This window comes from Typopeltis vanoorti, chromosome 1, assembly GCF_054136105.1.
Source record: "Typopeltis vanoorti isolate ZY-2024b chromosome 1, IOZ_Tvanoo_1.0, whole genome shotgun sequence".
Taxonomy (NCBI): Eukaryota; Metazoa; Arthropoda; class Arachnida; order Uropygi; family Thelyphonidae; genus Typopeltis; species Typopeltis vanoorti.
Genome location: NC_143549.1, coordinates 191,715,166 through 191,728,800, shown reverse-complemented (window position 1 = coordinate 191,728,800; position 13,635 = coordinate 191,715,166). Strand labels below are relative to the sequence as shown.

At 30.3% G+C, this 13,635-nt stretch overlaps 1 protein-coding gene across 2 annotated transcripts in view; it reads right to left on the bottom strand.

Annotated features, from left to right (window-relative positions):
* Nucleotides 1-3,159: 3,159 nt before the first annotated feature.
* LOC150110724 (uncharacterized) overlaps nt 3,160-13,635 on the bottom strand; it is a 239,215-nt gene continuing 228,739 nt past the window's right edge. For both annotated transcript variants that reach the window (XM_090396009.1, XM_090396002.1), the window contains exon 6: nt 3,160-6,520. In XM_090396009.1, coding sequence (XP_090252135.1) covers nt 3,920-6,520 — 2,601 coding nt within the window. In that variant the 3' untranslated portion in view covers nt 3,160-3,919. The remainder of the gene's footprint in view (nt 6,521-13,635) is intronic.

Below are 13,635 nucleotides of genomic sequence, written 5' to 3'. Positions count from 1 at the left end.
GGAAGCTTCACAACATAAAATTGAGGTCACAACCCTGAGCAATAGGTGATATCACAAGCACTTCAAAAGCAAAGCACATACCAAACCTGACATAGAATCCAGTTCCTTTATGTGTTCAGACAATGACCAAGCATAGCTGAAATGGATGTGCCCCGTCAACCCCCTTTCCTCCCTCTAAAAATCAGTTGCTGTTTTCAACCCTGTTCACCATTTCCCACCCTATATAAATATAAAGAATGCACCACCCATCCCTAATAATATAATATATATGTATATATTATAGATATATTATTGTGGATATACTCTCTCTGTAGTTTCTATATAGGCATATAGAATATCTCTCTCTCTCTATATATATATATATATAATATAAGTGTGCATGAGAGTGTGTATATAAATGGAAAAACTGGGATTATAAATCTGTATATAAATGGAGTTTTCCCAGAAATTATATCATTCAAATAGAGTTATTTTTTTGATACCTTTAATTTGATATTCAGTGCACTGTATACAAATGATAAGAAGGTTTTGATTCTCATTACTTACTAATAATAAAGCAGATGTATTTATAAAATGGATGAAGAAATACAACATAACATATTGATCTTTTTAACAGTATATCTGACATTAATACAAAATGGCAATGATAGAATACTGTAATAACCTCTGTAGTGGATATTCTAAAGTTAAAAATTAACTACTAATTAGACACAAATATCATCTCCCTTAATGAAAACGATCAAAACGTACTTTAAAACAGATGATATAATTATGTTTTTTTAATTATGGTAAAACAATTGGGTAACTAGTGGGTAAACTAAACTAATATTTTTGTATACTGATACATATTTTTGCAAGCATTTGCCATGATATTTTATTCATCCCAAAATATAAACACTTTTCAAAATTTAAACTTTCAAATTTGAAAATAATTGTGTCATAATTATTATAAACAATAAATAATAATAATAAACTTAATTACATCAATTGCTTTTTGGAATATGATATACCTTATCCTAGGAAATTAGTTTCAGTTAGCAAATGATCAAAATGATTAGTATAGAATTCAATACCATAGTATAGACTCTATATTAGCCTTATTGCTAAAATCGCTAGCGAAATTGTTTGCAACAAAAACGAAATGTATAAGAACATATTTATCTCCAACTTTGGAACGTATACAATCCTCATTCGTTAAAAAATCAGAATATATAAACACATAGGAAAAGAAATGACAATATTTTTCTAAACATTAAAAGTCAGTACAGTGACCACTATAATGTCGGAATTATAATAGATTGTACTCTCACATGATGAGAGCAAGCACTGATATGTACTTCACTAAAAATTTACTAGCTTAGTTGTTAATGGTAAAAATTCCAAACAAAATCTTATATGTCAAAAAATGTACATGTACTATGAACACGTTAATGACCTTCCATCGAGTTTTGCATGCAAAGCAATAATTTATGAAAAATATCCAGTTTATTGGTTTAAAACCAGTAAATCAGAATGAAAGTATCATTCCATACACCAACAGACCAACCTATTTTGTCTAGAAATGCATAAATTAAATGATTGCACCAAAGAAAAGTTTCCAATTCTGAAACCATATTCAGCAAGCCACTGGAAGTTCTAGGTTTGCAATGTTCAATCATTAGCTGTTTCATGTTAGAAGGAAATCATCATTTAAATAATGTTTCCTCTCACTCAATTTCATATCAAATAGGTGTATATTAAAGATTATGAATTGAAATGTATATGAATACTGTATATGTATAGTGTATTGAAAAACAACTTTAATGGAAGTGAAAAAGAGACAATGGTATGATGTTTTTAATACTTATTTATTAAAATTATTGTACATGTTTATGAAACACCAAATATGTTTCAATATGATTGAAAATAATGAAATAGTTTATTATATATATAAGCTTAATATTAATAATAAAAACTTAATATTAATAATAAAAGCATAATATAAAAATGATTTTATACGTGTGCATGTTTTTAAAAATATAAAGTATATAAACTCCTGGTGCTTGCCTATATTAGCTCATTCCAGTTGCCAGCAACAAAATAATCAGTCATGTATTCTAGTAAATCCTTGAACTTTTTAAAAATTAGTCCCAGTTTTTAAAAATTACTTTTCTTTAATGAAGAAATGTACACCAACATCAGTGACATTGAAATCATCGTATTCATTATACACACAAAATATTTCAACTTTCCAATCGATCTTCAAAAATACATAGGTAGTACAAGAAATGCATTGTTACCTATAAAAACTACTTTCTATACTTTACTGTATTCACTAATAAATAAGAAAAGAAATTTGGACCAATTTCTACTGAAATATCATGTACCATTGTTCTCAAACAAATATTACAATTTCTTAAACTCAGTAATCAAATTGACATAATTTGTCCAAGAGAATTCTCCTTTCACTTTAAACAGTAATATTTTACACTCATTTTTTAGTTTTCTTTTAAATAAAAACTTATTTATAATATATTTATAACATATAATATATGTATATAAATTTTTTTAAAAAGACATTTGAAATATGAAAATATAAATCCTATAAAAGTAGCACTTCTTTGACTTTCATATCGAGATGTATTGCCCATATTACTTTTGGTGAGCAAAGAATAGAAAATATATCAACAGTTGAGAAAATCTAATAAACTACAAAAGGCAATTAGATGTGATTAATTTTCCTTTAAATATAAAAATAAACAACCCTTTAGACAATACAAATATAAGAAAAATAAAGAACAAATTGGTATGTGTGATATTAAATATCCTGAAGGATTCTACAACTGTGAATTTGCAAATAAAATTATAGCTGAGTTATGTAGTGAATAATTTTAGTGAAGACAAAAGGATTTATATGCAAGGTCCTTAAGAAAAAGAACAGAATCAGAGGATGTGGCAGTAATAATTAAGTTTCTAAACTTATTAAAAATCAATACCAATAGAGAACTAAACAGTTAAAGAAAAAAGTGACCAAATTCCATTCCAAGAAAAACTTTGAGAATTGTTAATAAATATTTTAGTGAAGCTGCAATATGTCAAACCCCAATATATATATATATATATATATATATATATTGAGGTTTGACATATTGAAATTACTGAAGATGATTTTAAAAGATATCGAAGTCATTTAGAAAACAATAATATTCATGTTACAGAAAATGAAATAAAAACATTGGATTCTTTATACAATCCAAAGGAAGATATAATATTGAAAAGTGCTCAATCAGATCAAGGCAGAACAGAAGTGGATATTAATTAGAAAAAAGTAAGGAATTTTTCAGTTTTCTTTTAAATAAGAAAATCTTGTATATAAAATATTTATTTTTAAGATATTTGAAATATAAAAATGTAAATCCTATAACAGTAGCACTTCTTTATGACTCTCAGATCGAAATATAATAACCCATGAGAATTCTATTCAAATCTTGTATTGCATGCTAACTTTTTCAAAAAAGAGATTAGATGCTATTTTATTACCAATGATAATGCTATAGATACAATTAATCCATATACAATAAATGGCAAATTAAATTGGAAATGAATACCATTAAAACTATAAATGGATACATGTAGAATTTGTTTTACCTTCGGTATAATATATGTTAAAGATGCCAAGCTATTTTAAACTTGGTTTTACTCCATTTCCCAAGTAAACACAAAAATTGTCTGTTTTCTTACTTCGGAAATGGAGTAAAACCAGGTTTAAATTTTCTGTTTGCTTACTCGCTTACTTTTAAACCTGGAGTAAAACCAGGTTTTAAATAGCTTGGCATCTTTAAAATAAATGGATGCTGCAATCAGTAAGAAATATTTTGAAATAAAAATTATAAATGCATTATAAAATAGGGCTTCCTTCTTTTAAACAAAATGAAAATGTTCATTCTATGATTATTGTTATAGTTTTAACTTGTAAATTTTTAATTTGACATTTAATTATAATATCAATGTTTTCACAACCATACTTTAGTGTGGTATTTGGTGCTTTAATCTGAATTATATTTGATTTCTGAATGTTACTACTTTTGTATTTTAGTTTTTTTACTTTAAAATTGAAATCCTGAACATTGTGAAAGGCATAAATATTTTCTCTGTTTTCATTTGATTCCTGTTTAATATAAATTTCGTTATAATTGTGTTTTCTTTTTAAGTTTGGTTTCAGCATTTCTTTAGTTTTATTTAATGAAGGAAAATGGGATTTAGATAATGAAATATCTTTATTCTCTGAATATGTGTGTGCTCCATTTGGAGAAGTTTTAGAATTTTTGAGAGAATCTTTGATTGTATTAATTATAGGCGTTTCTGATGCAAGAAATTCTTTGGAAGCTGTGGAAAATAGGAAGTCATTAGAAACTGCACCATCATTGGAAGCATTGGGGTGATTAGAAATTGGGTTGTCATTGGAAGCTTGGGAGTAAATGGAAGATAGGGAATTTTGGAAGTCATCATTAACTGGGGAGTCATAAATAGCATGGGAGTCAGTAGAAACTGGGGGAGGTAGTGTGATAAATTTCTTTTTATTACTAGAATTTTTTCTAGAATTCTTTATAAACACTTTCTTATGTTTAAGCTGTTTTTTTACGTTTTTTTCTGATAGTCTTGAAGTTACTCTCTCTGCATCATTATTTAATATTTCTTTTTGGCTTTTATTAAGCTTGCATGTTTCAGTTTGTTCAACTTCCCTTAGTAATACTTCTGAATAGTCAACTGTATTAAAGTTTTCATTTGATGGGTTTGGAGGAGATTGATTTTCAACTATTCTAGGATTGTGTTGTATCAGGTTATTAGTGTTGCTTTTTGATATTTGCATCATTAGGTCAGAGGTCAATATATTGTCATCAACATTGTCAGAATGTTCTGTGACATCTCTAAGAGAATTCAATATAATTTCTTTTTGGCTTTTATTAAGCTTGCATGTTTCAGTTTGTTCAACTTCTCTTAGTAATACTTCTGAATAGTCAACTGTATTAAAATTTTTATTTGATGGGTTTGGAGGAGATTGATTTTCAACTATTCTAGGATTGTGTTGTATCAGGTTATTAGTGTTGCCTTTTGATATTTGCATCAATAGGTCAGAGGTCAATATATTGTCATCAACATTGTCAGAATGTTCTGTGACATCTCTAAGAGAATTCAATATAATTTCTTTTTGGCTATTATTAAGCTTGCATGTTTCAGTTTGTTCAACTTCTTTTAGTAATACTTCTGAATAGTCAACTGTATTAAAATTCTCATTTGATGGGTTTGGAGGAGATTGATTTTCAACTATTCTAGGATTGTGTTGTATCAGGTTATTAGTGTTGCCTTCTGATATTTGCATCATTAGGTCAGAGGTCAATATATTGTCATGAACATTGTCAGAATGTTCTGTGACATCTCTAAGAGAATTCAATATAATTTCTTTTTGGCTTTTATTAAGCTTGCATGTTTTAGTTTGTTCAACTTCTCTTAGTAATACTTCTGAATAGTCAACTGTATTAAAATTTTCATTTGATGGGTTTGGAGGAGATTGATTTTCAACTATTCTTGGATTGTGTTGTATTAAGTTATTAGTGTTGCCTTTTGATGTTTGCATCATTAGGTCAGAGGTCAATATATTGTCATCAACATTGTCAGATTGTTCTGTGAAATCTCTAAGAGAATTCAAGTCTTCTGTTCTATGTGAATGTTCAGCAAATGTGGTTTCCAAAACAAAACGATATTGTTCATCTCTTAGGTGTGATTGTTCCATGGTTGGTGGTGATTCTACAAGAGTTGCAATTATATCTTCTAGAGGTGGCAATGATTGATCTGTGGTTGCTAGTAATTGTTCTGTGATTGGAAATGATTGATCAATTGCTGGAAGTGATTGTTCAATGGGTATTCTGTAAGAAATGTCAACTGTAGCTCCATCAAAAGGTGACCCCAAAAAATTTTTATCAGATGTACCTAGATATGACTCTTCGATAATATCTTTTTCATATATAAGTGTGTTCTTTGTTACAAAAAAGAAATAAAATGTGTCATTCATAATTTTTATGAAACTGTTAGGAGGAACACTTTTTTTTTCAAAATATTGAATGAATTCCGGACAATATGTCACAAAATGTGTCGTTCCTTGGAAATTAATAAAATCTTCAATATTTTTATTATGATTATTGTTACCAATATAGAATATTGCATTTGCATGCAATATATTGTACACTCTGACATTGTTAGTTTTCATAATTCCAAAATATGTATTCCCAGAAGCAATAATGCAGCGGTAATTATCACTTTGCCATTCTTTAAAATATGCCCTCTTAAAGAATAATCTAGCCCTTCCATAATAGTCTACTATGTTATAACACACATTTCCTTTTCTCCCTTTGTTTGAAATCTTAAAATCTTTCTCCTTATCATCCACTTCTACTGAAAAAGTTGCCACTCCTCCACTTTTGGATCTATAGTTTCTCATAATTTTGCTCTCTTTAAGGCTCTGCATAAATGCCATGGCTTCAGCCTATAAAGAAATCAATATAAACTACATAAGTTGCTATTTTAGTGCTACATAGTGATCTAAATCAGTGTTCTTCAATATTTTTATACCTGCAGACTGGGGAAAATAGGAGAAATATTTTGCAGACCAGCTGACGGCTAAGACAGAAACATAGGTACTATTTTATTTATTTAATCCAATATTATGAAATGGGAATTTTTTGCTAATGTGACATCTGCTGCTTACAGGTGAGAAAATTTGATATACATGGCTGGAGCATTGTTTCTGAGAGACAAAGCACTGCAATAACATCCATTTGATTTTTCTGTTTGGTTTTCATTACTGACATGGCTGAAAAAGTATTTTCACACAAATGGAAAGGTCAAAAAATGGCCAACAATTTGATAGCTTTATAACTCAGAGATGCATATTCTTTTTTGACTGATATCCAAAATTGAGACAATGATTGCATTTCATGTGTGGATCAAAGAGTGCCATCAGAAGACAACTTGATCAGCTTTTCTTGTTTATGAGGATCAAGTGCACATGATTTTCCAAGAAGAGATTATTAATCCAGAGGTTATCTTTATTAGGATCCTCATTTTCAGGGAAATAGTTATTAAAGTGTTCAGCTAAGCTCTTAAAAGTTGATTATGACTTTCTTGTTGAAATCCGTAGCAATTAAAAATTCTCCCAAAAGTGGAAAAATTTCTATATCTTCCTCTTGTATGCGACAATCCCAAAGAGCTAGCTTATTTTTGAATGCATCAATTTTATTTTTCAGTGTAAAAATATTTGTACCAGATCCCTGAGGAGAAATATTAAGTTCATTAAGAAGGCTAAATAGGTCTGATATATATGCAAGCTTAGCCATCCATTCTTCATTCAACAAAGGTTCTATTAGGTCAGATTTTTACCCTCACAGAAACTGCTTTACTTCTTCCCTCAGTACAGAAAGGCATGCAAGAACCCTTCCTCTCAATAACCTCCTCACTTCTGCATGGAGAAAGAGATATTGGTAGTGTGAGTCCATACTCTCACAGTGTTGTTAACAGCCTGGTGTACACAGCTCGACTACAAATTTCATTAATGATCTTCACATTGTTTAGTTCAGTAGAAAGCTTCTTGGCAACTAGGTCTCCTAGTGGAAAATACAGTGAGTTGACAAAATTTCTGGGTGCACATCCAGTCATGCTCACAGCACTATCCACACACTCTGAAACATTTGCTCCAGTCTAAGCCCTGGGCTTAATAGTATCAGTCAAGAGCATTAAGAATCTCTTAATTAGTGGTCATTCAGGTAAGTCAATGGAACAAAGCAGTTCTTCCCTTAGTCTTCATCTTCACTAAACCTCACAAAGCAAAGTAGGATAGCATGGTTACTCATGTCAGTTGATTCATCAAGTTGAATCATGAAAAATCTTGATTTATATATCCCTTTTACAACGTGCTTTTCAATATCGGTGGCCATATCAATAATTCTCCTCTGAATGGTGGTATTCAGAAAGCGATATAGCTTCCAGTTATTTAGTGGCTTGACATCTAAGATGCAACACTACTAATTCCTCACCAATAATAAACGGTTTTTCGTTTTTGCTATTCGAAGAGCAAATAAATAAGACACTCAAAGCAGTGACTTATCACTAGTCGTTTTCATTTCAATTTCACTTTTCTGACTTTTTATCTGGTTGTGTAATCTTTGAATAAAGTCCAGTGGCTTATCTATAAAATCTCCATGATTTGAGTGCCAATCACGAGCAAGTTTAGGTTTCATAGTGCCATTTGACAGAATTTTGGAACACACTACACAAAAGCTGTGACAATAGTTCACTGTCAGGGTCTACAATGAAACCAAGCTTTAAATATTCCTTGTCGATACACCTAACAAAGTTTCCTTTTCCTTTTTTGGTTTGTATTGCACAGTCCAAACTATAAACATATTTCTTTTTCTTTGTTTGTTCTAAACTTGAAACACTAGTACTATGCATACTTTTGGTATTGATAATACTTTTCTTCTGAATATTGTCCTTGCCTCTACTAAAGAATATTAAAGGTTTTCAGTTTGACTTTTTTATCTTCATTTTATAGGGTTTCAAATTTTATGAAAGAAATAACTTGTTTTCTGAAATACCACAGCACAAGATTGTTTCAAATGTAAATGACAATATGCACAAGAGTCATAAAATAAGAATTTTTTCAACATGTTTTCACCATGCAAACTGATGCAATACTGATGCTCGCTTTGCAACAATGTATTGTCCAAATCATATAGCTGCTATATGATTTGGGAGGAATTTTTGTCGGACAGCCAGGAAATTTGCCAGTCCACAGACCATAGTTTGAAGAACAAGGATCTACATCATTTATTATCACGAAACATTTACATGTCATCATCAAAGCTTGGGAAAATAATAATACATATTACAATTATTGTGCAGTAGATAACAAAATTTGAATTTGTAAATTTCAGTATTTGTTGCAAAATTTTTTTTCATTCCACATCCAAATCAGATTACTAATTCGTTTTATGTAAAAATACCAAAATTCACATTCTTTATACATATATGAAAAAATATTCACAGTTAATTGCTAATGGTCGAGTTAAAAAAGCTCAAGATTTATTCGTTCTACCTGATCCAATCTACTGCCAATTATCTTCCACATTAAATTGCAAAGCACTGATCAATTATTTAAATCCCCATAAAAATATTGTATTTACAATGAAATTTCATACAAAAAGAAAGAGCAATAGACAGTAGTTTTTAGTAATCAGAAAAATGATGCTGGTGTCAACTATAAACTTAGCTCTTACTATAATCTTTTGCAAAACAATCTACTAAATCATTGCAGCATTACATACAGTTCCCAAGGCAAAGAGTCCATTTGGCAATCAATAACCAGTGCTAAATGGGCAGTATATACAGCACAACCCATTACAGTGCCTGCTCTGTTCTCATGCCCAAAAAAATCATATTACCAAAATATATTTACTATACATTAAAAATAGATAAATGGTTCATATTCAACAGAATATCATCACTTCTACCAGAAAATGTCAGTGCTCACAAAATCAAAGATATGTGGGGAAAATATTGCATAAGCATTTCTTGCAAAATATTACATATATTGAATGGGGATTTTGAAAGCGCTGAATTAAATGTTTGGTCTGTTTCCTCATCAGAAGCACAAGTTAATTGTCATTTTTTGCTAAACAGGGAAGAAAACTTAGTTTTACAAACATAATCTAAGTTAGTGATGTTCGAAAACAATGTTACAGCTATTAAAAATTAAGGAATAATTTACAGGATCTTTTAGTAAACTACAGTCAGATAGTTGACAATGAACAAATTATACAAGGGTAGTCTGAAAAGTTCTTAGCATCAGCCATAACTGGCAACAGTATCGGCAAATGTTTTCGTACATCTGTCATAAGCATCCATGTGAAATTGAAAGTCATTCTATTAAGCTGTTTGTTTTATACAGCTGACTACAGCAAAAGTGTTGTCTGTTTCCCTTGAAATGGATAAAATTGAGTATTGTATGGTTATAAATTTCTTTGCATAAGAAGGTTTCACACTAACAGAAAGTCATTCAAAGTTCATTGAAAATCATTCAAAGAGAAAAGTCCCACTTTGTGGGACTTTTCTCTGTTTTCAGCAATTAAGAAATAGGCTGCAAGAATAAATGTGGCATACCAGCTTTGAAGATGATCCAAATGAAGGATATCCAAAAAGTGTAACAACACCACAATATATTCAAGTGCAGGATATGCTACTGGATGACTGACGAGTCAAAGTGCATAAAGTTGTTGAGACTATAGACATTGTAAAGGAACATGTATTACATATTTTGCATGAAGAATTGGAAATGAAAAACATTTTGGAAGATCTGTGCTGAGCTTGCTCACAGGAGATCAAAACCGCACTCACGTGGAAATCTTTGAACAGTGCTTGGTGCATTTTAACAAGAATAAAACTGATTTTGTGCATTGATTTATTACTATGGCTGAGACTTAGATTCACCATTACACAGCAGAAACCAAACATCACCAAAGAATACAAATTCAGTTCCATCAGCAGGAAAAATGTCATGAAATCGGTGTTTTGGGATGCTAAAGACATTCTGTTGTTAATTATCTTGAAAATGGTAAAACAATAATTGGGGAATGTTAATCCCTTTTACCCAGACCAGACAAAAAATTAGCAAGAAAATACCTGGTTTGCAGAAGGTAAAAATCATCTTTCATCAGAATAATGTACTTGCCCGCAAAGGAGTTTTGGTAATTGCAAGAATTAAGTGATCTGTACAATGAATTTTTGGAACACAACTGTATTCCCTACATTTGGCTCCTGACTTCTATCTCTTCCCAAAACTAAAACTCTTCCTTGCTGATCAGTATTTTTCCTCAAACCGAGAGGGGATTGCAGCTGTAGAGGGATATTTGCAGATCTTACTGAGAACCACTACAGGGACGGAATGATGGTGCTAGAGCATTGCTGGAATAAATGTATTAGTGTTAAGAGAGAGATTATGTTGAATAATAAAAATCATTTTGAAATTATAAATTCGTTTTTTTCATTGTTAGGCTGAGAACTTTTCAGACCACCCTGGTATATGAAGATATTTTAAGCAATATGTACTACAAAGAATTAATGTCAAAGAATACATTTTGTCGTACCAATCAAAAATATTTTACTAATAATCAGTAACAAACTCAATCTTTTAATATTCAGGTGACACTTGTGAAATTTTACATCTCCATGCATAAAATGGCAGTTTTCAGTATACATCCTATCAGTGTCAAATAAGAGTTTTTCTTCATCACAAGAAGCTAAAGCATTACCACAAAACCTGTTAACATGTTCGCTGCCAACTATGAGTATACTAGTAGTTGGTAAACCGGCTACACAAGCCAGCTATGAGTATACTCGTATGATGCTTACCACCAGCAATGAGATTAGTGTACTGACCTTGAAGAAGTGAAAATGCTTGGCTTGTAGAGCTAGCATCAAAACTGTGTATTCTCATAGATGGTATGCTCTGCACATGCCAACTACAAGTATACTTGTATGACACTTACCAGCAACAAGATTACAATACTGAATGGAAGAAGTGAAATTACTCGGCATATGGGAACAGACTATGCCGAAGTAGCATGGTAGCGAACCATGCGAACACCTTTAGTTTATTTGTAATTTTATCTTTTATACAATTTTTTGCAATGTCACTATTATTTATATGAAATGGTTCAGGCAAAATAATTTATTTGGAAATAAATTGCATTTTGTATCAGTGCTTGTCCTTTGAATTCATTTCCCTTGTGATTAATTAAACAATAATAATCTCTATCTATTATATTCAACTTCCCAATTGTTTGCCTCTTAATGATGCTGTTTCGATTTATTAATAAACCTCGAATAATTTACATCATCATCGACTGCATATGGTATTTTTTGTCCATTCAAGCTGCAGAATTTGCCACTGTAACTAGACTTTGAATATTTTTCAATATGATAAACAGATAATGGTTCATTTTATAATACTGTAAATGATATCCATTTTTAGTGCTGTGAATGTTACCACATTATGGTTAAATACCAAGAATAGTGATTGGAGCTTGCTCCACCCTTACTATGAGTTGCCTCAGTGTAGCACTACCAAATGGGTCAGATGTTGCACTATCCAGGTATTTGCTTATGCTTGGACTTGCCAAACTTTATATAGTCTCCATATTCAGCATGAAACTCTTTGACTTTCTTGTTTGGCTATGAAACTATATGGGATGTAAATCCCTTAACTTAGATAAGTTCATGTTGCCAATTGAAGCCTTTGGCTCTTCATATAATTAACAATCTTCATATGTTTATAAATTGCATTTTTTTATAAATTTTATTAAATTCAGTGTTTCCCAACACGATTTGCTAATCGGTATACATATGTCATTGATTACAAATTAATATTTACTGTGATTATCAATATTCGGTTTTAAGTAACAATATATTTCTTGATTGTCATGCTCCACAGTAGCACACACATGACAGGCACACATTGTCTGTCTTCCAACATTTTTCATGTTCTTTGTCCATATCAAAAAGCAGGAACCAACACACAATTGTTTAAAATTCAAAGTATAATTTGATTTTTGATTTTACTTTATTAGATATTTTTCATGTCAATTGAATAAGATATATTATTAACTGGAAATAGGCCTAATTAAAATTCTGATAAGTAGTACTCTCATTTCAACAAATATTTTGTTAATAATTCCTATTCCACAATTTTCTCTCAATGGCACAACATTAGGCGACATTTTGTTCTTAGATTCAAATTTGTAATTCCTATTCCACAATTTTCTCTGAATGGCACAACATTAGGCGACATTTTGTTCTTAGATTCAAATTTGTTATCAAATTGCATCTTTTTAGACAGTATATATATCAGATCTCCATTTTCGATAGACTTCATGTGAATTTTTATTTGTTTTTTAATTGCTTGTGCAGTAATTTATCACAATTCCTGTTTAATATTTAATAGTGAATCACGTATTTTTTTCAAAATAACTTAAAAATGACTGGGCATATGGTATTTTGTTGTGCAAGCTATTGATATCAAATATTCTGCCATACTGAAGTTTCATATAAACTTTCATGTCTACAGGATTAGGGCTTTGAAAACCATTGCAATAAATCTGGGCTATTAATTTGCTTTCTACTGGATGTCAATCTCAACATTAAATCACCTGATCGATATTTAATGTTTCCCCATCCTTTAATTTTTTTGTACTTCTTTATGATAAATATTTAAAAAAATGAATTCAACACACTTTCCTTTATTATTATATCTACTTAATTAATGAGATCCACAATTCGTACCTCATTTTTCAAAAACATGGCAATTGTTTTAATGATTCCCCATTAATGTTTATTTATTTATTCATATAGCATGAATAAAAATCATGCAGTATAATACACATATAAAATTAAGTCATTTTAAAAACCAATAAAATTAAAAAGTTAATGTAAAAACAAGTGATGGTGATGTCAGTTATTTACTCCTCATAGTTCCCATTAATATTTCACACCCCACTGATCATGCATATCACATTATTCTTTAATTCACAAACAGCAATATCAAGCTTA